A 27,665-nucleotide genomic window follows, 5' to 3' on the forward strand; every position below is an offset into this window, starting at 1 on the left:
TCCGGCCCAGCATTCAAATGGACTCTTGGATAAGTCAGTATTTGGCCCATAATAGGAAATCCCAAACTCCTACAGAAGGTTCTAACAGCCCTGCAGACATAATTTAAGTGCCCTAGCAGTGCTCAGACCTTCCTCGTTTCTACCTTTTTTCCACCATAGTTTTAAAAAGCATTTAAATCGTGTCTGCCTGTAACCTAGCTTCTATTCTAAACATATCGAGCTCAATGCCTGAAAAGATCATGGCCAGGCAACAAACGATGAGGTATGAGGCAATACTGACTGCACCTATTATTTAGTGGGGTCAACGTCTGTTACTTTCTTAAGGTGCTAAGGATCTGAGGTTCAATACCTCTAAACCTCCTAGAAAATCATAAACAAAGTACTACGATCCAGCACACCACATAATCATTATATGTAATACAATATTGTATATCGAAGAATATCAGTCCAATCAGCAGGTCTGGTTTCAAATTTCTTTATTTAATTTTCTTCTTTAAAATCTGCGTAGCCAACACGTTTCATCCTTATGGACTTCTTCAGGGCAAAAACGTAATAAGAGGGTCTTTTCTGTGTATTCCCTCACTACTGAAGTTAGTGGTGAGCACTCCTTTAGAGACAGATTTATATACAACCGTTTTTATTTCCTCGAATTTGTATAATGCTCTTAATGCAAATTATCCTGTTAGGAGCTAGGATTTGTATCTATTTAAAGGTTACAGGAGCGGTCCTTCCATCACGTAGTCCATGCCTGAAAAGATCATAACTGTTGATGATCCTTCAGTCTTCGAAAGGCACACCTTAAGTCACACATCACCAGTAGGAGAGCCTGTAGATCTTAATTACAAAATCCAGGTCTTGCCTTACACAAAAAAATTATGAGTTAACTCTATGAATCTTGTCTGGTCAAATAAAAACAATTGCCATAACCTGCTAAAAATTTCAAACTATGAACAAAAAAATGAACAACTCATTTGTAACATTCTGTCAACTAGAATACTACAGTGTACTGCAAGCCCAATAACTCAGCATCATCTGGGCGAATGGGTAACTTCCTAAATACTGAGTTAATATCAGATTTTGCCAGTTTAGCACCTGCCCTGCATCTTCCGATGAACTCAAATGCATTATCCCTTGATGTCTACTTAAGTGTCGAGCCCACAATGGCTATTAGATTAGTAACTGAATCACCCTTTGGCTAGGACACCTGTCCTAGCCAAAGGGTGATTCAGTCACCATAAACTCCCCTTCCTTGGGCTCTAAACCCATATGAAGTCCAAGACCGTCCAGTGATGAAACGGGCCTACAGTTCTGTTATTATGTAACTTTTGCCTAACAACCTGAAGCTTAGCTTTTGCCAATTTCAGATTCTCAGCCCAGCTACTTTCTTGCAGGCCTTGGTAAAATAGGTGAAAAACATCTCTAAACCCTTAGCCACTTCTCTAGTCTGGTGCAGTGGAAGCTCCTTGCACAACTCTGCCATGTTCCCTGGTGTAGATGCTCTTACCCACCGCTGTAGTGAAGCCTTTCTCTCTACCTGGTTGCTCCATGGTACAGCCTCCAGCTGTCCAAAGCATCACACCATTGTGTGTTTTTCTCTACATTTTGCATAAGCATGCTGATATTTACATTAGAACCATGTTCAGCTGTCCGCTATTAAAAGATGAATGTGCTCCAGTCAGGGAAAACTGTCCTCTGCTGGTAAATCCCACCCAGATTGGATGGGCACCAAGAAAGGGTTTGTAAGGAATAGGTAGCCAACTTGCTGTGTGCACAAATCTACTGGTAAATCCCACCCAGATTGGATGGGCCCCCAAGAAAGGTTTTGTAAGGAATAGATAGCTAACTTGCTGTGTGCACAAATGGAACTGGCTTACTCTGAGCCATCCATTGCAATCATAATTCACTGTCTGTCTTGCCCCATAGTTTACCTGGGTTAAGAGACATCCCACCCTGTAACTCTTCATCATAACTCCATCAGGCTGCACCTCCATAATCCAGCTACACTCTACGTACAACGTTGATCTATTTCAATGAAGACAATCATCTTTCTGGATGGTGTTTGTAATGGACTCTTGCGCAATGTCAAATTCCCCATTAAAATACACTAGTACCCTCCTACAAAAATTAAAGCATTTTAGAATAAAACTGAACCAGAAGGTAGTACTTGGACCAACTTAACTCTTTTATTTGATTTGTTTGGTATACATGTTTTTCAATAATTGTTGTGTATTTAAAAAAAAAAAAGAAATTCTGTATAAACGAAGAAAAGGCAAATTTTTAGCAGAGACTTTGTCAACTGTATTTTAGCAACTGTTATACAAAGCTTACAAAAATCTAAAGTGGCCTAAAGCTAAGGTTTGAACAAGGGAAAATCTTCCCAAACGGGAGAAAATATTTTTCCAAGTACATGGTTAGATTGTGCCCACCACCAATTGCATCTGACTTATCCTATGCTCAGTAAAATGTGGATTTAGCAGAATGCTGTATTCAGCTAGCTTGGTGGGTGGAGAGGATCGCAGGGAATTCTGTGGAAGGGGCTGCTATGCATGACCATTGGGCCCAGGGACTCTTGCATTGTGGGGTTCATTGAAGAAGGAGTTTGCAGAAATCTCAAGTTTTCCCAGGTCCATGCAAAAGTAGCCCACCGAGTCGAGATTTGGTTATTGTTTTTCTGGCTTTTTTTGCTTCCATTTCTCCCATTATAAAATATGGACCACACGTTATAGTATGCAAATTAGATCCAATGTCTGGATGATCTTTTCTTTCATGGACCAGGAAACATGAGAGCTCTTTAAGTGGGTGTCAGCATGGATGGAGGCAACACTCTGCACTGAGGATCTGCTGGGCACAACCAAAGACCATCTTACAAGTGCTCAGTCGGCAAGGGCAGTGGCCACAAGTCATGACTGAAGGCTATGTTCATTTGATTTAAGGGGGCAGAAGACAGTTGTTTGCTGTTTCTGTAACTTTTCTCAGGATTCCATTGGTGAAGTCACACATGTTACCCATGATATCAACGCTGTTGACTGGTGATTTGATTTGTGGTCATGTGAAGTCCTGGACAGTGCATTGGCAACACAGTTGATTGTGTGAGCATATTTGTGGAATTTTTTGTTGTTGTCATTTTAGATTATAAATCTAATAAACTTTAAAGACCCTTTTAAAAGGAAATATTTCATTTACAATACTGGCAATTTAATGATCTTTGTAGACAACTGAAATAATTATATATGTATTTGTGTGCATTTCTGGGGATTTGAAATAATGGCTGGTTATGTTGAATAAATCTTCCACTGGTAACATTCCCTCACAAATACCTGTAAAAATAATATATATTCTGCCACCTAACTTTTCTGATTTACTGGGACACAAAGTGTTTGAATTATAAAGCTTTGTTTTGTGTAGGTGTAGCTTATAACTCGAAATGTAAGTGTAATTTATGATTGTGTCAAAAGGAAGCTATAACTACTTTCAGAGGATAATTTGGGGAATTAGTCCCTTAACGTATAGACAATGCCTGTGATAAATGGTATGTAGCACCTACATTCATTTCATTATCGCTTCCATTCAATTAGCTTAGGGAAAACATTGCATAATTAAGTAAAAAGAAAGCAATAGATTGTGATTTGTGGCATTAACCACATGTTGATCATCTGCCCAAAACTATCCCTTCCAATAATGCCAGTCTACTGTAGAGATGTTTTCGGAAATGACTCTATTATGTACTACTGATCGTCATTATTCCTTTTTGGCTCCTACACATTGATGCTTGCCTGCTACAATTAGTCAGTCATATTTTTGACATTTTTCAGAAATCTAAATTTCTTGATGTGGAAGGAAGTGTATAGTTTTTTAGCATGATTTTTACCAATGTTTTCTGACTGGATGTATTGGCATGTTGTTTGGGACCTGGAACCCTGCCAAATAGTTCTCACAGCTTGTGCTGTGACCATCAAACATGGTTACTAATGTACTAATCCCAAATGGTTTGTATGAATAACCCTTCAGATAAGGCCACAGTACAATGGTGTAGAAATTGCACTAGTAGCATAAGTTAGACGCAACACGTTGACCGCAGTAAGAATTCTCAATGCTCACATGAGTGGCTTAAAAACATGACTTCACGCTTGCCTCTGCCACTCAGAACCTCTGGGAGTAAGGAAGGGTTTTGACATGTATAAAGCCTCCCTTTGAAATTAACAAAATTACCTGCAAGTAGTAAATAAAGCCAGCAAGGGTAGGGATGTATAACTCCAAAATTAGGACATGCTCATTAGTTGGATTGGAGTGCACCACACAGAGAGAACATAAAAGCTAATCTTTACTGCATTGGCTGTGGTCGCATTGTCCTATGTGAATAAAAGTCAATATTGTTAGTATGTCAGGTTAGGGGAAAGCGACAGATCATGATATTAAACATTTATTTTAGTGATGTGCATAGATTTTTATTAAATATAATTCGAAGGGGGTTTTATTAAATTATTTGTCTCAGCTTGAAAGCCTGCATGGTAAATAATTCAGCTGTGACAAAGATCTTCCTTCTCTAGTGGAAGTAATTAACTCTTTGAGGTGTGAGATTCCCTTCTTCGGGTACAACGGGTACATCCAACAACATCTTGGTTGATTAGGGGTCTAACCAATTAAAATCTATTGATCATTCAAGAAGTACTTAGAACCCTTTTCCTGATCACCTTCTCCTATATGTATTTAATCTTTGATGGATCTCAGTGGAGTGGCTGGTGTCTCAAGGAAATCTGAGGGTAGCTACAGGTGTTTTTGATGGTTGATCTGGCACATCACTTCCCCATCTTCAAATGCTATATTTAGAATTTTATGTGGTTGTGACTAATTGGTTCAACTTAAAAAGTGGAAACCTAAAAACATTTCTTTTCGGGACATCTATGTTCGAGGCTCTCATACCCTGATATTTGTCGGGTAACCATAACTCCTTTCTGTCCCAGAACTAATGATGAACGACTCGATGCCTTTTCAAATGAACACACATGCATGTTTGTGTAATCCACCAGACTGTTGACCACTGACATCCTTGTAGTGCACAACCCAGTAGCCATGCTAAACTCTGGTAATATCTCACTTAGTAGGGCAAATGAAGAAGACTCCTCTAGAAGAAAAGTGTGGAACACCTATACACAGGCCTTGCATCATCTTCTTCTGCTAGTATGAGTTCCTGCTTCTGACTGGAGCCACAGAGGTTCCGAGATTTGTCGATTGGTTAAAGGTTTGACCAACCAAGAGGCCATGTTGTGTGGGAAAACATTCTTATGTTAGAGACTGGGAGGTAGAAACGGTGTGTGATGAAACGTCGACATTGCATGCATTACAATATTGTCTAAAATACCCATCTTTGGTGTAGTTATTACAATTTGTGTTACTATTGGTGCCTTTGAGCAAAATGGATAATGTTCAATAAAAGCTTGAAATCTTGCTTGCCTTCATAAGTTATCTTTTCAACCCACCCCGTACAACCCTCTTGTACATAATCTTCAAATATTTGATATTTTCCTAATTTAGAGCTTCAAGGTAATTTTTTTAAAAGCCAATGTTCTAGTCATGCCCGTTTGTCACTAGCAAAGAAGAGGAAAAACCAAAGGAACTGACCTTTCCACTTGTGGAAACATGCAGATGCTACTTTAGTATGTCTGTAATCCTACAATGTTTCTCCCAAAATTGTCAGTTCTACAATATCCCAGTACATGCGCTGCTTGTGAAGTATTCAAACAAATCTTTGAAGAGAAATCCACAGCATTTGTATATCATAATTATTTATAGTTATTGAATTTATGATAGAGATCAACCAATGTAAATATTTATTGCGTTATAAATATGACCAGTAGAATGTGACCATTAGAAGTGATTCGGAAATGGTTATTCAGGGTGTAGTATCACAAACCCCAGATGGGTAGTACATCAGAATGTTATCATTCTATGGTTCATAGCATTTGTGTTCCTTACACTTTGCTAGTTATGAAAATTAGTGATTTTGTGGGGAAAAATATTGGAATGGTTTTTCTTGGGTTTATAGCTATGATAGAGGTGATAGGCACTTGACGGACACACATTGTTAAAGAATGAGTAGACCTTTCAATCAAAATTCTGAATCAAGTAATCAACCAAAGTGTTCAGGTAAAGGACTGTTGACAAGACACTGGTTTGAAAGTAATAGCCTGCTCAATTTGGGACCATGGAAGATCACACATTTTCTATGGCTATGAATAATTGACCAGCAACTTAGCCTGTAATGTGGTAGAGAATGAGGATAGTTCTAGTTTGCTACAATAATGTTTAAATAGATAAATCATGTTCCACTTACCAGGTCATGTAAGGTATGCTTGATCGGCATAAGTAGTTTCTTTACCTCTCTATACTCATCTACCTTCCCTCTTATATTTTCTTAGTTCTTTTGAAATATTGTAATAAGCAGCTCAAGTTCAGACGTGTACCCTTTTGTACCTATATAAAAGCACGCTCTAATCCAAAAAGGAAGTGTCTGTATTGTAACTTTTATGATCCTTTAATCTATGTGTAGACTTCATCACAGATGTTACATCTTGCCAATAGGTATTGGAGGTTCTGCTCCTCCGCAGAGAAAGTCAGGAGAATGTAATCAGTAAAGGACTCATCTTAATGATCTATAATTGTGCTTGTGAAGGACATTACTTTCCGATTTTGCCATGGAAAGGCTTGCAAACTACAGCCCCATTTGTGTACCTGATTATTTTTTTTTTATAGTGTAATGTATCCTGTTTTTGGATGAGATTTTTCATAGGGATGGGTTCAGTTTGGGTAAGAAGACTAGTTTTCCTGTCAACTAAAGGTTCTTATTTCCTTTGTCACCCATGTTATCTTCCAGTTTCTTATACCAGTAAAGCTACTCCTACTGAGCTGTCTTTAAGACTGCAGGTTATTAAAAGGTTTTGTGCTCATGCTTTATAATTACGTAGTTTAAGAAACCAGACCACTTTCTAATTTAGGAGTCTGAAAGCAGCTTAAAAGCATGATATCCTGGGAAGGATAACCGTTCGTATTTTTTTACCAAAAGGTCACTGCCCGCTACTTGGTCATCTCAAGGCTCACACACTTAAAGCACTTGGGTAATAAACCTGCCAAGCAGTCATTTAGAGTTCAACTCCAATATGGCTATGTCTTATGTTCATACTTAAGTAGTTGTTTGTCCCCCTCATCCAAGGTAACCAGTTTGTCCACAAAGCTTTTTGGATGAAGATTTTGCATTCTGTAAAAAATTAGAATTTGTGGAAGATCCGTTTGAAGGTATAAAGTATATATAGCCTAATGTCTTCTTGCACCATAACAATGCTGGTTTTATGAATCGGCTGCCATCCTACGCATTCCTGCTTTAAAAATAACTAAAATGGCATTAGCAGACTGTCTTAGATAGATCTTTCCATGTCATGTGACAAAACCCAGACCCTGATCCTTTCAAAAGATTTGTACATTTTACAAACTGATCAATGCTCATGCTTCTAATACTCATGCGCCAGAGCTATTGCCACATAGATCATGAACACTTTTACTTTTTTTTCGTGAAGTGCTTAATGATTTAAGGTGGTGACGTTCTTGGTTACGCTTATTCCAGGCTTCCCAGCAGTGCTCAGTGTATCTGAATGTCCCTCCCACTCATTTGCTCCCTGCACAAGTGGATGTCAATGCTATAATTGCTTGTATTGCTAATTTGGAAGATGTCTCAGTTTTTGCTTTGCCGTATTCTCTTCATAGGTATTAAGTCTATTTGATGCCAACGGTAATATGTACCTGGAAAACAACAAAGAAGGAGCTGTCACTGGGAACCTGGATGTGAAGCTAACACAGACTTCTGCTCAGCTCTGCCCATACTTGAATGGCTGCAAGGTCGATGCCAGCGGGCCCAGTGAGTTTAATGAGTTGCGGCTGCTGAATGGCTTCCATGAATTAGCAGAGCCTCTGGGAGACTGGGAGAAATCTTACCAGAATGGAACAACCAAGCAGGATTGCAGCATTGCCCTTGGGGAAGATTTCAGTCAGCAGGGAAGGTAAGGCCTTGTGCAAATTAAATGTGATGTGCCAGGGATCACTTCTTTGTTGCTAGAGTGATCAATTATTTCTTTTTATTTAACACCACTACCAGGCATTGAAAAATGATTATACACTGTGAATTGCCCAAGGCACACTGACTGACTCAGTAGATGGATGAATATATTTAATCCTCTATAGCTGCCCTTCCTTCAACTTCTTTTTGAAAACCACAAGCCTTGGTTCTTCTATAGTATAATTGCTCGAGGCATAAAAAGTACAAGTCGAAGACTTGAAAAGCAGCTGGAAGTATAAATATCAAGCAGAGGATGATGTTAATGTCAATAAATTGCATTATTTTAACTCTACTGGTGCTGAGTAATGTACAGACTATATGAATACTAACAATGTGGTAAAATAGTCAGCTGGAGCAGCCAAATACCACATTTTAAGGAAAAATACTTACAAACGAGAGAGATGTGTTAATAAAATAGTCATAATTATATCAATATTTTAGTTTTTCATAAATGTATTTATATTCACTGTCGGTGAGAAAGGCCTGAACCACTGGGCTAGCCGGGAAGAGAGCCGAGAGTGACACACCAGCAGCTAGCAGATTAGATGCATGGTTTACCCTGAGCAGGCCACTCTTTGACCCAGACGGCCGTGAGTTAGCCATGTTGCCCAGGAGTAAAACCTGCATGGTAGACAGAGGGCAAGTGGTGTTATATGCCTAGATTTAAAAGGAAAATATTCACTTCCTCAACCCTGAATTTCCCACTGCACCACCAAACCATTTAAGGCAGGAGCCAGTTAGAGTTTGGCTGGGTGATCGTTCCTTGTTTGGGAATTAGGTAACCCTGGTCTGAATTTAGTAATGAAGGCTCAAAAATATCCTCTAGTGATGGGACAGCAAAAACCTACTTTCGGAAATGGCCTCCTACATAAAGGGACAGAGAAACTGGGTGAACATTTATGATACAGCTTAAGACTGCGTAACATGTCAAGGTACTGCTGTAAATTGTGATGGATTTAGTGATCTTTTGTGCATTTGCTATGCACTTGGGATTCTCTCGCTACCCAGTTCCTCATGTCCAGAGCACCTATCTGGGGTGCTCTGTCTATGAAGAAAAACTGTATGCAATGTTAAAATTCAACTTCACCATAAGTTAGGAATTCTCATTACAATTCCAAAGACCCAAAACATGATATGGTAACCTGCTCCCTGATACCTTCATTTAAAATCCCAGCAGGAGAGTTTGCAGCAGAGGATAGAGCAAAAATCATTGTTCAGGTATCATTACTGGGAGTATGTTACAAGATATGACCAATAGGGTGTTATTTCTTTTTAGCACACAAGTAATGGAATTATCAAGTTTAAATATGAGATCATTTTGTTCCTGTTGTTACTTCAATAGTATCTGGAGAGTTATAGTCCAGTTGTGGAAGAAACGTTCAGTCCAGTAGAGTTTTTGGGCAAAAAAGATCGTTCTTAAGCCGTGCAAGGAGCAGAGATACCTTACCTTAAAGGTGCTCAAGATGATCGGTCTCTTTATGGCATTTTATAGAGAAATCTTAATTCATGATTTATAAGAAATGTAAGCTTCTTAACAATCTGTGGTTCAGACACCCACTGAACTCTTGCAGCAATGATATGGTAAACTTTGTAGCCCTCCTGATCATAGACAATACGCCTAGTAATTCTAAGACTCATTCCAGTGGTATTCCCGGATAACTGGTCTTCAACATCTTGATCCTCCTATCGGTTTACTTCAAGTGATCTAATAGCTAAATTCCAGGGTGATTACTACCTTCATCTCACGTAAGAAGTAGTACATTTGTAACAAAATGTTTACTCCTGTTGAAGCCACATAAACTTCACACATACATTGACAGCTGGAGAGCCATAAGCATAACATGCCTGGGCAGGAGACCTTCCTTCAGATATTTGTAGAAAGTAGTAAAAAATTCCATTACCAACGAATCACCCTTCAGTGTTTTTACATTATTTTAGGCTGCTATCAGCAACTAATCAAGGCAAGTCTTAATGTGTGGGATCGATCAGGCGTCACTAAAAATCCTTGTGTTATAATGAGAGTACTCTGATGGGAACAGAAGTGATCAACCCAACACCTCGGACTGCCTCCTGGAAAGCCGGCCCGTGGACTGAATTAACAAATAAGTTTGTACAGTGGCAGTAAGAAGAGGCAACAATAAGTGCAATTCCGTAAGAAACCTCAATGGTGACTCCTGTCCTAGTTTGCTGCTTAAAAAGAAGAAAGATTGTCTGGAACAGTAGAAAGTACTGGCATATATTTGTGAAAGGATGTATTCACCTCTACTGGAAATTTATCAGAATTCTGGAGATAAAACCAATGCATGTTCACACAAGTAATGGACAGAACTACAGTCTCACTTTGGGGCAGGCAAAGGACCATCCTAGATCTAGGATTGAGGTCCTAGCAGTAGTGAAAAAATAACAGAGAAAATGGAACAATTACTTCCTCAAGAGGAGAGGAACTTTGAACAGTGAGGTGAGGATGGGGGAGGTACGAATTGTATCATGTAGATAAAAACTGGTTTGGCCCAATATTAAGTTTGTGTATAATGGTCTGCTCTAGTACTTTGGTCCTCCCCAAGACTCCAGTGTTCTTGATGTAAAGTTTGCTGATTTGGTCTTTGTGGTTTGTTCATGCTTACAAACAAGCAAATGAAGTGTAACAGTCTAAAAGATGAAAAGCTGCTGCATGGCTGTGTATTTATCCATCCAGGAGAAGGATATCCTTGCTTATGTTATGGTTAAAGTTATCATCACTTTACTCTTTAGAAACTTCTCTCTTTACACACCACGGGTAACATAAGCCAGTGGTTCTTAATCTGTGTTTTGGGGGACCCCTGAGGGACGCTTATGAAGGCCTACTGCAAAGCCTACTCAGGTGGTCTATGACTGCTAAGAAGATTAAATAACTGAGTAATAAAGTGTATATAAATAAAGAAGCAAAATGTAAAATTGAACGTTTTAAAATGTTCTGTAAATGTGAAGTAATTTGAAATGATTGGCTGAAAATTAAATTGGTATACTCAGATTGATTCGTGGGAGCAGTGCAGCTGCATCAAACTGAATATAATATGGACAATGAGAGGCCTCAATTAAATTTAGAAAAACTGCAACCTTCCTATTAATTTTGTTTTTTATATTTCTTGGTGAATTGAATACAATATTTCATTATTTGTGTATCTGTTTGATGAATGCTTGTGTCTGTATTTTGTGTATTGTTTTGCAGTTCAAATCAATGAAAATGCTTAGGCTGGGGTCCGTGACTTCCAGTAATTACTCAGTGGGGGTGGGGGTAGGGGGGTTAGGGTGGTCCCTGAGATCCTGTAATTAAGTGGGGCGGGGCACGTTTACAGAAGTGAAAATGCTCAGAACCACTGACATAACACACACAGACAGGGCAACCGCCCACCAAGTTACTCATGCATATAAAGTAAGTTTAGGTCCGTAGTGCCATGAGTCTATTAAGGAATTGTAAATTTCGATAAACTAAAAACATCTTAAAATATTTGACAAATATTCAACATTTAAAAAGGTAAATTTAAAATATTAATGTTCGGCATCACTATATATTTAGGTCTCAATAGTTTTAAACATTTTTTTTACTACAGAACTTGGGTGCATACTTGTCTAAAACTTCCCTCCCCCCGTTCAACTGATCACCCACAGTCTATCCCGGCCCCCCTGTGATGACCACTGTTCAAAATCAGTCTGCTCAGATTACACGCCTCCCCCATCTCCACCTTGGATTATGCATGCAACTGTGTTAATTTATATTTCTCATTATCTAGTAGACCCAGTGCATGAAAACTAGCTGGGCAGTACAAACCTCTGTTTTCATCATTCAAGTACTTCAGAACATGCTGTCATATTCTAATAAATCAATGTGATTCTCCTTATAGCTAATGAACTTCACTGGAGCCATATTTCTGAGTTCGGTGCCAATTAGTTACCCTATAGACTCCGTCTTGTTTGCTTAGCAGCAATTAGTAATTGGGAGATAAGTTTCCCTTTAACATCATGCAATGGATAGGTTTTCCTTACTGGGATCACCAGGACTATATGTTGTGGATGTCGACCTGTGTCTCCTCGTTTGATATGTGATGATATACTTAATGCAGCTCGTCAGAAGTACGAGAGTTTCAGATATGCCCACGGCAGGGGCGGCTCCTCTGCTAAGGAAGAAGAGAGAAAAAGTAAAATGATAATAACATTGTTATTATCATTTTATTTTTAGTGGCTGCAGGGCTAGGTGAGGACGGGGCCAGGCTGGTGTCACAGGGGGAGGAGTGGTGAGCACTCTCTAAGTGTGCATGATGGTTTGACCGGCCGTCTTGGTCCGGCCAAACAGTCATGCACACTGTGCATGTTCTCCACCAGGCTGTAATACACAGCCTTGGAGGAGAGCATGCACAGGCTCCCAGTCCCCCTCTGAGCACTGAACAATGGTGCTCAGACCAATCACAATGCTGCCAGTTTCCCCACACTGTCTCCTGCAAGTTGCAGCCTGTGTTCTATCTGTAACATGCAGGCAGGTCCGTGTGTTGCATCATCCAGATATTATTTTGTAAAGGGTTTCTCGTCTTTGTGCATGATGGGTAAAATTAATTGTTCATGTGAAAATGCTGTTCAAGTGATTGTGGAATAGAGTGATTTAGAGTTCCTTCCCAGTGCTCTTGGTAGGCGAAATGCAGTTGGCGCAGTGTTCTATTAAACATTACATAGATTTTGGGCACCAAGTGTCATGTGGATGTTGACAATTGTAGGGATTTTCAAGGCTTGTGAGTGGCCTTGTTGGTCCCTCTTACGTGGAGTTGTGCTATCCAATGCCTTATCAGGAGGTAATATTACCTTTCCAGGATTCTGTATGTTGTCTTAATGTTATAAAATATGAAGAGATCCCCATTATGAAAGAAGTCTTGTATCCTGACACCACCCGGTGCATTCCAGAAGAGCTCTATCAAGCTCCACAGTAAAGTCTGAGTTCTCAATAATAGCTGTCATGGGAATGTGGCAAGATTTTGGAGTCTCTCCAAGATATCCCAGGTCTCTCCCCCTCTCCAAATAGAAGCATTGCCCAAATTCTGCAGCGGAGTAATTTAGCCTTAAAGAGGGACAGAGGCAGAGCTGACAAAAGTAGAGAATTCTGGGAAAACATTGACATTTTCAGGGGTACTGTTGTCCCCAGCCATTTCAATGTATGATTCCGCCAGGCATTCAGGAGGGCTTAAATTTCCTTCAACTATTTTCACACTGCTTATGAATTATTCATGTAGCTTCGGGTTGGGTAGATGCCTAAATTGATTACCTCATGTAGCATTCATCTAAATGGAGTCTCGTGTTGTAGCATTTTGGCCAGTGCTTGTTCTGCAAGCAATTTGTGCCCCTCTGTGTGGAGGTTGATTTGGAGGCCCACTAATCCTAGATATTATCATAATAATGGGATCATTTCCTGCAGGGATTCTATGGTTGTGGTAAGTGATGAAAATGTCAATTGTGAGACAGATATATTGAATGTATCCTAATGGAAGTCCCTGAATACTTAACTGCTCTTTTACTGGAGTAATGGCTCCACATAGAGGGCAAAGTGCATAGGGTAGATTGGGCAACCCTGTCTCATACCACTTTGTATTTCCACGGATAGGGTTGCTTTGCCGTTTACTCATATTCTGGCCTAGGGCGAGGTATGTTGTGTCGATTCAACCAATGAAACTGGAACCTATCCCTGCTTTGTGCAATGTTGCAGTCCTCATGCCCCAATCTAACCTGTCATTTATTCTCTGCATCTAATGCTAGTAGCACCACCTCTTTATAGCACTTCTGTGCTAAGTCAATTATATGGAGAGGTCTCTAGGTGCTGTCGCTAAATAACTCGAAGGGATAAAGTCATTGTTTTCAGCTTGTATTAGAAGTGGCAGCACCAACTCCAGATGGTTTGCATATAACATTGATAATCACAAACATTTTCAGAGGGGCCACCAAGTAAGGTCTGTGGTGAACCCGAGGGCTGCATTGATGCTAGCAGGATGGGAGTGGGGCTTTGTGGGTGGTTAAGCATTGCAGGATACTTTATTAATTATTTTCGTTTACTTCAGTTAGCTTGTAAATAAAGACTTCCCCATTTATTTAATATCTTTCTGAATGTTAGTGCTCTCTGAAGTAAACAGCAACCCAGTGCGGCTGTTAACCAGGGGGCCACATGTGAAGGTCAGGAGGGCCGCAGGCGGCCCCTGGGCCGTACTTTGAGTATCACTGGCCTATACCTTGCCAACTATTTTGGCGTCAACGTTCACCAAAGATTTTGAGTCATAAGGTGCGCATAAAGTGGGATCTTTGCCAGTTTTAGCAAGCAGGGAAATTGTTACTTCAGCCATAGAGTGGGTAAGTGCCTGTGAGTGAATTTGTACGGTTATAAACCTCCGTTTGTATTGGAGCTATCTGAGGCACAATTTGCTAATATAATGCTAGTGTGTAGTCAAATGGGCCTGGGGATTTGCCCACTTTGAGCCTCTTGATTGCTTTAAGGACTTCAGTTACTGCCATTGGTTTGCTCAAATGTTCACTGTCTTGTGGAGGTACCATGGGAGAGTAACTGAGTGTAAGTATGTATTAATAGAATTCACTGCAGTCTAAGAATCTTCGTAAAATGCATGAAAGGCTTGCAATTTGCCCTAGTCTGTTACCTGATTCTCTCCTCTCTCATTCCTGACTTCCCTGATGCAATTCTGTTCCCTTTTGACTTGGAGTTTATTGGTGAGGAGGGCTCCCGCTTTGTCTCTCTCATGGAAAGACATGACCATTTTGTCTAAGATATACTTCACTTTGTTGTATTCTGCAGTGCAAATTTGGCCCCAGTTAAGGTCATCTGCCTCTCAATTTGTTTTAGATGGCTTAGTGTTTATGGTCTAAGGGTATTTCAACTTTCTGCTGAGACCCTAGAGTTCAATTTATCTCATGCAATGTAGGCCGTGTGCCTCTTGAATGACCCCCCCCCCCCCTTGCTACCTCCTTAAGAATCTTACACACCACCCAAGGGTTAAATTCCCTAGTGTTTAGTGTGAGGTAGTCCTGTATCATTTCTCAAATGTTATGCAGCACAACTGGGTCCTGTAAGAGGGTGTTATTTAATCGATATATGTTTCCTATCTTTTTGACCTGCCTGTCTGTCCTTTTAAGCTTGAGTTGTATCTGACCATTGCCTGGTATTGTCTGGCGTCCTTGATCTACATTTTGAATGCATTACACTAATCTTTGATCAATTACGATGTGTTCTATGCATACGTAGGTTTAATAGGCTGCTGAGGAGTGGCACTAGTGTATCCGAAGCGAGTGCCTGTGACACCATGAGTCGCTCAAACCTAAATTACTCAGCGTGGTTTTACCAGCCACAGATTGGGGCTTGTGCCCCCGTGCATTGTTGGGACTCTTCTGCGTCAGGTGCATCACGCAGTTAAAGCTCCCATCTTTTATGATGGGGATTGTCAATATCTGTGCCGCCCCATGGATCTTAATGATCAGCAACTTCTCTTGCCCTGTTCAGGGGCATACATGGTTCCTATTGTGAGTATTTAGTTGTCTTATTTACCCTCCAGTATCTGCCATCTACCCGCTTTAATCTACCTTTCCACACATTTATGTTTAGCTTGGCAGAATATGGTACCCTCAGCTTCTGCTGGAGGCAGACGCATAGCACTGTGTGGGTAAAGAACTTGGAGCACAATCTGTGCTCCTCTTTCCTTAAAATATGTGTGTCTTGTTGGAGGTAGATATTTGCCCCCAATTTCTTGAGTTCTAACTATACGCTATGGTGCTTTGTGGGGTTGTGCATAACTCTAACATCATATGCTAATATCCGTAGTTGCGGTAGCTTTAGTTTCGTGATCCTGGTTTTAATGTGTGTTGTTGGAGATGGAGATTGGACGTTTAGGCACGCTGGTCCATCTTATTGTGTATGTATTAAAGTAATGGCGGTGTCACTTATTTCCCTACTCCAGTCAACATAACCAATGAAAAACGTGTTAACTAATAACTTTATAGCCAAACTATGAATAGAGACCGGAGTACTTCTGTGTGTGTATTCTTCCATGTTGGATAAAGTTTTTGTTACATGGTGTCCCTTCCTCATCTCACCTACCCTGTGTTTGTATTTTAAAAGATTAATATGGGGTATATTGGTCCTGTTTACGTTTATCCTCAGATCCCTACTCTGACTCTTCCTCCCAGCTGTGCTGTTCTTTTGCTTTCTCCATCTGGATTTATTTTTACCGCTAATATGATAGGATGGATCTCTGGACTAGAGCCAGAACTGAGTCTGGCTAAGGGGAGATGTTTCTGGATGGTCTCTGAAGACTAGCTTCAGGGTGGAAGTGCACACTTTTTTTTTGCTCGTTGCAGTCTCCTCTCTGCCTTGTTTTGATATCTTTCGCTTGTTTGCTACTGTTCTTCTTGCCCCTCATATGCTCCTTGTTTTGTGTTTAATCCTTTCTGCTGGAGAAGGCAAGCTGTTTGGTTAGTCCCAAGTTTTCACTTACCTGGTCCAGCCGGCCAGGCTTCACTGTGCGCCCTCTCACTGAAAAATTATATTGAATGAGTTACCACATCTGTATCAAATACCTTTGTCATCGGTAATGGGTCTGAATGATCTGTGCTTGACTGGAGATGGGAGGCAAGATATAAAACAGCTGTATTAATTCTCCGTTGAAAGAAACGGGCCCCCTTGAGCTTCTCATATTGTTTTTCTCCTTGAAAATATGACCATGATCAGGACATCTGGTGATGTCTTGGTGCCTTGTCTTTGGGCAGTTCTATGTATTTTGTTTAGTTGGTTCCCAGGTGGGCTGTTCAAGGATGCTTTTGTGGAACATATTCGGTTTATCGCTGCAAATGTCTGTGGTTGTTTCTTGTATGTGGGTGTTTTGTCTTGATCGATTATCTAGATCTTTGCAGTTTCCTTGGAGAATACCATGTTGTTCCTCAAGGGCAATCATATGTTTTTGTATATGTTCAGTTGTTTATTTGTTTATAAAGACATTTATTCACATTATCCACAAGACCTCAGAGTTCAGTTATTTTGACACGCCTATCTCATATCTCTTTTTAGAGGTCTGCATTGACTGTTAGGATGTTCTCTGATCTCCTGAAAGGTCCATAGGAGAAAACCTCTTGACTCCCTTGTGCTTTATTTCTTGGAGGTTCATGTTCTCTTCGATGGTATCATCGTGGGCATTTTTCTACTTATCAGTACCCCGCTATTTAATTTGGGTCAGCATATCTTTTATGGTCGCTGTTCACCCCCTCCCCATTTCCATTTGTCATGTCTGAGGTTGAGCTCTTCCAATGGATGTGGTGGGATATTCTTTTAGCTTGTTCTCCTGTCGCCTGACCTTCTACATTGTGGCGGCAGCCATCTTGGAATCGATGCGTGATCGCGATAATTTGCAATCGTAGCACTCACAGGATGCTCTGGGAGCAGATACCTCTCTCAATGTTTTGAGGGTGGTATCGGCAGAACCCCATCCCTTTTGGGTGTCTCGGGGGCTCTTAGCTGATCGATGGGGCTGGGATTTCAGGACTGGAATGGGAGTCTCACGGAAGCATGTACGCTATCTTTGTAGTCTGGTCATACCACTCCACTGTATATTTGGTATTACCATCCATTGTAATTCTAGTGGTTTTATGGCGATGTGTCCATTCTTAATCCAGAAATAGACTACAGTAGAAGTAAAGTTTAGAAAAATCAGATGTATGTTCGCTCCTTCAGGTACATCTTACATTTGCTTAGGACTGCTATAATATTACATAAATGTGATTTTCTTTAAGGCCCAGAAGTTCATAAAAACAAAATACTTTACTGTACTTCCAAATAAATCATATGAATTCTAATTTGCAAAGAGGCGCTTGGATGTGAATTACAAGATAATGCATTTAAGCCACTAAAACCCAAGGACCACGGTTTCTTGATACTCTGATACTCAGCACCTTTTTTAGCTGGTTCCATTTTTTTTTTTTATAACTCTTTGTGTAGTGCATTTCTTGGAAATCAAAGTTGTGTACCATCTGGTTTGAATGTATAGTGTTTTTAGACCGCTGTAAAACGCATGAACTCCCAAGGAGTGCGTAAGCCCAAAAAGAAAAGTAGCGCTTGGGTGCATAGAAGCTAGCCAATCAAGGGTTGGTAAAGAGGCTGTAGTCCTTGGGAGGGCAAATGCGAGATTGGCAAGCTGGGACACGAATAAGAAGCTGGCAAATGAGAATGACAAGAAAGCCAATCAATAGAAAGCAGTTAGCGTTTTTGAAGCCGCTGTGCGTTCCTGGTACGTCCACCATATATCTCACAACAGACAAATGAGCTCATCATAAAGAAAGGGTACATTTCTAGACGCCCCATAGCTTATAGATATTGGGGGATAATTTGTCTCTCTGACCTCCCATGAATGTCTTTTTATCTAACAGTCCTTTAAACCATACAAGTCATTTGACATTCTGGCCACTGTTAATAAACTATCTTGAGCTCCAAGATAACCAACAATAAATAAAAAATCAAGCAGCTATAACAAGGCAAAGCCCTTCATCTTCAAATTCCAGTACATTATTAGCTGCTTTGACCAATTGCATTTCAGTGGCACAAATCTGTCAAAAACAATTGTATACAATTGAGTGCATGACTATCCAAATTAAGGTGTCATAAATGATTGCACCATTTTGAAAGTGAATGGCTAATTTGCTACAGGCCATAATTTGCATTATTTCCTCTGTCTACTGTATGATTTTTGTATCTTTAAAAACGCCCAGGCTCAATTTCTGCATGACAATGCCCACTTTGAAGGACGAATTTGAGGCAGACAAATACTGATATAAGGGACAATATTTTCTATTAGTATACTTTACCATATTTTGGAGAGCTGTCAAGAGTGTAACCTAAAGCTTTTGTACCTGTTGGAGAGGGCCATCTTTTGCATGGTGATCCCCCCAGATGTTTGCCGCCTTATGCTGAAATTGTTTTTGCTGGCTATAGAACTCTGTGCCTTTTACCCCTGCTAAGCAGAGGCAAAATGCCTGGGCTCCTCCTGGTAAAATTGGCATACACCTAATTGGCACATGCAATTTACTTGTAAGTCCCTATTCAATTGTGCTATGTGCCTAGGGTGTGTGTGAATTTAATGATACAAGTGGGCTGTATCACCGTAAAACCTGTCTCCACGTCTACTGCTGCGGCCTAGGTGTGCAGTTTAAAATTGTCATCTCAACGTGGCAAAATGAGTCTTTTGCCAGGCCTAAACCTTCCTTTTTAGTACTTATGTCACCCTAAGATAGGCCCTAAATGTCCATTGGCAGGATGCCTGATATTTAAAAAGTAGGACATGTATGTTTAATGTTATTTACATGTTCTACCTATGAAAAATCTCCAAAGTAATTTTTCACTGTGGCAAGCCTGGCTCTTTGATTAAAAGGAAACCCTGAGTTTCATCATAGCAAAGTTTCTAAGTCTGAATGTAGAGAGCTCATTGGGTTCAACGGTGAGCAGCAACCCAATGTGACCTTCCTAGCTTTGGGTACTTTGACAACCACATCCGAACATCGCTATTCAGCATCCCTCGGTCGAGCCCTGACTCAGATCCAGCTTGTAGGTTGCTCCGCCGACAACTTGGTGAAAAAACACTTTCCATCCAGAAAGATTTGAGCCAGAAAATAAACTTTGCATTGGAACGAACCTGTTCGCTGTATTAGACCCATGCTCCATCATGTTCAGCCTGAACTTTTGACTTTGACCCCATCTAGGGTGACCAGGTAACCATGGTTGGCACTTTGTACTTTTTGGTGCTGTTTTTAATTCAAACTTAAATTAGTATCTCCAGTTCTACGTATTGGATTCTTGTTGCTTTAGTGTCCTTTTATTTATTACAAAATTACTCTATTTTTCTAAATTGGTTTGAGATTTTTCTTGTGGTGTGTTTTCACTTGAGTACTGTTTGAGTACTGCATGAATACCATACACATTGCCTCCAAATTAAGCCTGACCTCTTTTGTGCCAAGCTATCTGAGGGTTAAGTGCAGGTTTATTTAGTGACTTTTGTGGTTCACCCTGACTAGGATTGTAATTATTACTTAAAGTTGTTTTTCATCACCCCCACAAATACTCCAATCTCTTACAGTACCAATCGAAATACATTTTCCTATGATTGACAGGAGTCAGCTCATCTGTGTACTCCAGTGGATAATAGAAAAAATCATGCGAAATGGACTAGCATAATCTTTAAATCTTTTTCAGTCCGTCATTTCTCCACCACACTGCCTCTCAAAACAATGTTGACACGTATATTTACAAGCGTAGACTAGAAACACATCTAATGAAGTTTGGCTGAATTGTGCCGGATATGTTTTAAGCCTATGATGTTGGTAAGCTTTGCAGCGAGCCGTGATATTTGTAGTAAGAGGTTCAAACTTGCATCAGTCTGTTCAAAAGGGAAAAAATTGAAATTCCAAATTACCTCGCCACACAATGGCCTCCATTTTTTTAACCAAGGTTTTCATCTGGTTGTTGCAGTAATAGTGATGCTGCTGTGAAACATTCTGTCCGCTTTTTTGAAATAGCGTTCAAAACACAGGACGTGTTGTGTATTTGTTCCAAACTGAGTTTATCTAGATGTGGATTTTTACATTTTTATGTGAGGAATTTCCTGATGCATTTTAGGTACTGTACAGTGCGACCACAGTAACTGTGTATTTTTGTACAGGTTTCTGAACATTTTAGCTCAAACTAAAATACAAAATCCACACTTTAATGTACTAAAGACAGAGCTGTTTTCATTTAATATTTTTTTGGGCAATGTCTGTTTGTTTTGTACATCTGTTGATGGTTACTAGGGTATGACATGTTTGTGATCAGAATTTGGATTTTGTCCTTGATACGTTTTTGTTTTGCATTAATATCTGACATGCCTTTTCTGTATTCACTTATGGCTTTTGCATTGTTACTCCATGTGTCTTAAATGTAGCTGTTGCCCACACCACTGCCTTTAACGTGTTTCACGTCTACCACATCATAAACGTTTTTATTTTGTTTCTGTAAGGCTTTTTTAACTAAAACTTTTATTTTCTTGCATAGATCAATATTATAACATTTTAACACCCCAAGCAGTGTGTATATTTAGAACAATCTAGTCTTTTGGGATACAAGCCTCGTATTCTTTATAGATACTTAAGGGTTTCTATACCACTAGCCCCCTTTCTCCTATAATGTAAGCCCTTCTAATTGTCACTATGTACCATCATTAACCTAAATGCTACTACAGAGTATGTATGGTTGACTTGCTGTTCTAAAATATTTACCATATGGTGATTGTTTATGATAAACAATGTTATTGATTTTTAAAGTAACCATCATAATACAATAGCAATGTATCAAGCGCACCTGTACCCCTTGTGACAAATCCACTGTACAACAAAAGTTCTTGGGAGATGAAGTGCCTAAAGCCTATAAATGAAACCATTTGCCATGTAGCCCCGGGATTGTTTCTGCGGGCAGGCCCTGGCCACACAGATGGCTTTTTCCCAGTTGTGCATACCAGTCCATTACTCTCATTAAGGGTGGGCGTGGCCTCAGATCTCCATTTTAGGGCAATGTCACACTTTGCCATCACTGTTGCCATCTCAACCAAAGATTTCTGCCCCCAAGAATTCCCGATTCCTTCCAAAGCACCTAGAAGTGCCTGAGTGAGTGTAAGGGCGATGTGGGTTTGGAGTATTTGAGTTAGGGCCTCATATTTTGCTGCCAGTAGGCAGTTCTGGGGAGGGCACTGCCATACCACATAGAAGTCCACAATGGTACAGGGACATTGCGACATCCCAGGGTGTTGACTCTACCAGTCTGCCAGAGCTGAAGTTGTGTGAGATAAGTGGCATGGAGATAATGAGGTTGTATCAGGCGGAGTCGCAAGGATATTTCTTTTTCATGGGTGCCAGTTGTGCCAAGGACCAGTAGGTATAGTGTAGCTGCCCACCCTAGCCCTCCCATTCCTCCCTGAGGAATGAGAAACCGTCTGGCGTATTGGTCCACTAATGTTCGGTACAGCTGAGAGATGCCTTATTTCCCCAACCCACCTATCAGTACTTTGGCCTCCAGGGTGGCTTTGTTCGGAGAAAGTGAGAATTTGGGATTTATAGGGCTGCAGGGCCTGCCTCAGTTGCAAGTACTTGTGGAACCTGTTGTTGGAAAGGGAGAAGTGAGTTTAGAAGGCCTGTAAAGGAGATCCACCTTCATCTGTCAGTTTATGGAGTTAAGATTGAGTTCCCACATCTCTGCACTCTAACTAGAGAAGTGGATCCCTAAATATTTAAACGTCTAGGTGCATAAGGCCATCGGCACTTGCCACATCATTACATTGTGCCCCCCCCCGCCCGAATGGTAATACTAATATAATGGCAAGATTCCTATTTAACAGGTCCTTTAAAGGCCACTTCGCATTCCCAGCACACAACTCGTGCACCACAGCACATTAGTCACTCCAGGGGCTTAATCACAAGGGAAAAAAGGAGTGGCAATTGTGGGCAGCCTTGCATGGGACCCCTGCCGATGGGGATCAGATGTGATATGACCCCGTTCACCAGTTTTACAGCTTGTGGTTCCGAATACAAGGTGCCAAGAAACCAACGGAATCTGTGCCCAACTCCATTTGCTCCAGCGCAGCGTCCAGAAAGGACCAGTCCACTGTGTTGATGTTCTTTTCAAAGTCTAGGAGGAGGAGAACCAGAAGTCCCTGCAGGTCACCCATATGGGCCAGAGCTAGGTGGAGACTATGGATTTAGAATCTTATGCATCTTTGCGGTATGAAGCTACATTGATCCGGGAGTTTCAGTTTATGGAGTGAAGAACAGAGTTTTTTGGCCAGGAGCATGGCCAAACTTTTTATCTCTGCGTTGATCAGGGATATGGGCCTATATGAAGAAAACTGGTCCTTGGTACATCCAGACTTGTAGATGACCATAATGGTGGCCATGTCGATGTCCAAGGAAATCCTCACCCGCTCCACCACCTCTTGATGGAGGAGATGCGTGGCCAACTGGGTAGAGTATCTACAGTAGTATTCAGTAGAGAAGCCAACGGGGCCTGGCATCTTCACAGACTTCGGATCGAGCTGTAATTTCATTCTCCGTAAGTGGGCTGCCGAGGAGTCTGATTCACAGGGGACAGTGTAACAAGTGGGATATCCTGTATAAAAGGATGTTTACCTTTGTGGGGTGGGCCTCCTGATGAGCATAGAGTGACCCATAGGAGGCGGTGAAGGCCGAGACAATGTCAGCGGATGTAGAGGCCAGGGACTGGTGTCTGTCACTGATCTCCAGTATTATGCGGGACACCGCATTCCCCGAGGCTGACCGGTACAGCAGTTTCCTGGACTTATAATCATACTCATAGACCCTCTGGGTGGAGTCCATCCAATGGCAACAGGCCTCTTCCAGTACCACCGCCGGCAACAGATTAATAAGAATCTCATTTGAGACGATGCTGCAAAGGCGTTCAAGGTCCAACACACTGGTCTCCAGGGCAACCACAGCATGCGTCCTCTCCTGATCAGCCACTCAAACCCGATCCATGAGCACTCCATTCATAGTGCTATTGTCTGCAGCCCAAAGGACACCAAAAGAGTCCACCATTCCTTTGAGGGCAAAATACCGCTCTAACTTATCATAGAGGAGGTCTGCGCATTGTCCCGGAGGTGCCAGGCATTGAAGCACCATATTGGCTGTGGGCTGCAGTTGCCCCCCCCCCCTCCCTCAACGCCATCATCACTGGAGAGTGGCCTGATATCCCCCAGTTTGTATGTCTGCTGATGTGACTTGCAGCAAGGAGGTTGCTGGGAGAACAGGAGTTCTATATACAAAAGCGATTTGTGACACAAATGTGTGTGTATTCCCTCCCAGAAGGGTGCCAGGTCCTCCAGCTATCACACGTGCTCATGGCCGGCATCCAGTCCCTTAGCTTGTTAGCCTGTGTCAGGTGTGTTGCCATTCGGGGACCTGAGACATCAAGGTCTGGCCTCTGAGGGGAGTTGAAGTCACAGCCTGTGAGAAATTCATCCTTTCTGCCCTGATCACCCCATTTGTTTTGACTGATACTGGTGGTTATGGATTCTTATTGTGCCCTGATCCCTGCTAACCAGGCCCAGTGCTCTGTTTAAAAGGTATATGGTAATTAGGTGTGATTATAATTAGTATGACAACCTACCTGTAAGCCCCTAGTTTGATATGGCATGTATGTTAAACGGCCTAGCAGATTTAATTAACTTAAGTGTGTACTGCTGTGTTGCCTGCTGTTATTTTTAAAGCCAGCCCTGCTTTGCAAACTGCTTTTGAAAATAAAACTGTGTCCAAATTCAATTTTATAATTAAAGGTACTTCCAAAGTCATAAACTACCTTATTTGTACAAATAAGTCACTTTTTAAGGTCTACCCTAGGTACCCCAATGGTAGGGTACCATGTTACAATAACCAGGGACATTATAAATGATGTTTTATAAGCCCTGGTGAGGGAACACCTGACAATTTCTGTTTTCCCCATTGTAGTGCATTAGCTCCATAGGGAAACATGGGGAAGGCTTTATTAAACTTATTGACAGAAGTGAGCTAAAATAATATTTCAGAGTGTATAAATAAGAGTTAGAATGTGTCCAACAACTTGCCAAGGTTAGATTTATTTTAACTAAGACAGAAAATAAGTTATAGAACTCTCTTTTCTGATGTGCCTGAATCAAGCTCTAGAGCAGCCTCTGACAGGCTGAGCCAAACTGCTCAGATGAGGTGTAAAGTGGCCTGAAAGGAAACAGAGTGACATCTGGTGGGAGGAAATCTGAAAGCTGCAGAGCAAAAGGCGGGAAGGGGGCTGGGTAGCGAAAGTAGCCTTCAAAGAGGGAAATACACTTTTGACAGGACCCAAGCCCACCCCCACTTCCTGCACCCCCAACCAGATGGGGTCCCCTGCAATTGAATTAGCAGAGGGGTGGAAGGGGACTGTTAGGGAAAGTTAGCCACACCTGTAGGTTCGGATAGCGAGACCATAAGCTTCAGCAAAGATTTTCTCCATTTGGGATTTTATGGAACAGTGCTTTCTGGGACAATAATTTGCCACACTTCAGAGGAAGTGGTCATCATTGAGGGTGGCACCCTGCACCCCATTGGTCAGGGGTCCCCTTCACGTGCTGTCCCAGAATTCTAGATAAAATTGGGAGAGCTGCCCAGAAACTCAGATCCATGTCTGGAAGAAACAATGGCTGCCCTGCTGAACCCTTGGCCTGTGGCAAGAAGTCTGCACTCTGAAGGACTGCAACTGCTGCACGCTTTGGGCTTCAGCAAAAGAAGGACTTTGCCTGATTCTAAAAGTCTGAGAAGTAGACAGGTTAAAAGAGCTCCACCTGCATCATCCCCACCAACAGGAACCCAGCTGGACAGATTTCAGTGGACTTCTAAGGATTTGGCCAGGTCTTGTAGTCTCAACTTCCCAAATAGCAACTCAGATTTGCAATCTTGGACTGGTGTTGTGGACCCTTCAAGAACCCAAAAGGACCTTCTGGAAGAAGATCAGAAGCTTGGAATCATTTGGAGAATTTTAGTTGCATAAGTTGATCGCCCCGTCATCAAGCTGCCGACGTTAAACTGTGACCCAGCCTGAAATTCAGGTGCGGTTCGCTCAAAGCTCTGGAGCTCTAAGACCTCCAGGATTTCACAGAGGCCTCACACTGACCTCATCGACTTACAAGCCAGCCTGATGAGGATCCTTGTTTGACGTAGAGAGAAAGTGCTCAAAAAAAGTGACTGAGTCGGAAGGTAAAAACTTGATCAGGCCTTACCACTCACTGTATCCGACCTGCGCTCCATCGCATTTGGCCTGAAACTTTGACTTTGTCCCGGTCAAGTGTGACCAGATGTCCCAAGCTGGCGCTTTTGGCTTTTAGTGACTAGAAAGTATTTGTTCTTTAAAAAATCATATCACTGGTTCCCTACATTGGATTTTTGTCATTTTGGTGTCATTTTAGTCATAAACATATTTCCAATTTGTATAAATAGGTGTTGGATTCTTATTGTGTTTTATTACTTATTTGATGTATTCGTGTTTTTATAAATGCTTTACACGTCTCCTAAGTTAAGTTTGTCTCCTCGCAGCCAAGCTACCAAGGGTTGAGCAAGGATTAATTAATTGAGAACTTGACTGGACCTTATTTATGATCGTGGGGTTATTACTACTTGTAGGTACCTACTGGCACCTACTAAGAACCCACCTTTCAACACCATTGATCACCGCTGTGCCCTGCAACATTGTGGAAAGAACATGGATCAAGGCGGAGAAGGTCTCCGTATGGATGTGGGGTGGAATGTAAAAACAAAGAAAGTCATATTGTTTTCCTTCCAAAAGACCTTCCACTCTTATGTATCTGCCTAGAGGATCAGACATTGTAGCGGTCACTGTCAGGGGCATGCTTAGGTAAAGAAGGATAGCCACCTCACAGGAACCATGTGTGAACCCTGCATGGTACACCCTATTGTAGCCCCATCTGTGCATGGAAGGGCATTGGGATCCCAGCAAATGGGTCTCCTGAAGCATTAGGATTAGGGGCTTGTGTCTTCTAGTGTATTCAAGGCCTTCCAACTATTCGATGCAGTAGAAAAGACTATTAACATTCCATGATATGACTTCATCCTTTGGGTAGATGCAGGCAGAAGTGTGGGTGGAGTGTGCGTGTTGGGGAAGGGCCCTCTGTGTCGATGGCTCCCCAAGGAAGCAGGCTAAGAACAGTGACCCTTGTCTCCCAATAAGGATTTGGCCAGATCATAAATGAGGGTGTTGCCAAGTAACAAAGAACAAGAAAAACGTCCCCAGAACTCCAATGCCCACCCAACTCCCCCCCCCCCCCCCCACCCTTCCCCGCCTCCCACTCCGAAGCATCTGTTACCTGGACATTGCCCAAATACAACAAAACATTGAGGGTGGGTAATGTGGTTCTCCTCCGGTAGGCGGGTCGATAGTGCAAAAGTGATGAAGTGTCCAGGTGCTCAGGCCAACGGCCCTTCCCCAGTAGCCTCACCCCCAGGATCCTGGTCCAAGGTTGCAGCCGCACCATCAGCATGACTGGGGCTACCATCAGGGGAGGGTGGGGTATCTTGACCATCTCTTCATGGAAGTGTTGTGCCTCCGGGTGTGGATTGTCTGGCGCCTGGTGATCTTTAGTATGCGGCCTATGTTGCTCGGGCCTCTGTTCGCGCATCATGAGGACAACGTCCCAGGCAGCGTGAATTTGCGGTGTTCCATAGCCCACTCCCAGGTTGCCTTTGGCGTATCAAAGAAGTGTGTGAGGATTTGGAAAATCACTTTAAGGCGTGCAGGGTAGATCAGCATGTAATGAACGTTGAGAGCTCCAAGTTTTTTCTTGACCTTATCAAATGATTTCCACTGCAGCTGAGTGGGACAAGAGTAATCTTAGAAAATCATGACATGGGATGAAACCGTATAGGCCCAGCTTTGCGTGCATCTCGCAGGATAGCGTCCCTGTTGCAGTAGTTAAGATACCGGGCGATCATCGGCTGCGGGGTG

At 41.7% G+C, this 27,665-nt stretch overlaps 1 protein-coding gene across 2 annotated transcripts in view; it reads left to right on the top strand.

Moving 5' to 3' along the window:
- The window catches only part of OCA2 (OCA2 melanosomal transmembrane protein), a 1,032,003-nt gene that overhangs the window by 184,234 nt on the left and 820,104 nt on the right, over positions 1-27,665 (top strand). For both annotated transcript variants that reach the window (XM_085622873.1, XM_085622872.1), the window contains one exon: positions 7,756-8,048. In XM_085622873.1, coding sequence (XP_085478999.1) covers positions 7,786-8,048 — 263 coding nt within the window. In that variant the 5' untranslated portion in view covers positions 7,756-7,785. The remainder of the gene's footprint in view (positions 1-7,755; positions 8,049-27,665) is intronic.

The sequence above is a fragment of the Triturus cristatus genome, chromosome 8, assembly GCF_964204655.1.
Source record: "Triturus cristatus chromosome 8, aTriCri1.1, whole genome shotgun sequence".
In the NCBI taxonomy this organism is placed as follows: Eukaryota; Metazoa; Chordata; class Amphibia; order Caudata; family Salamandridae; genus Triturus; species Triturus cristatus.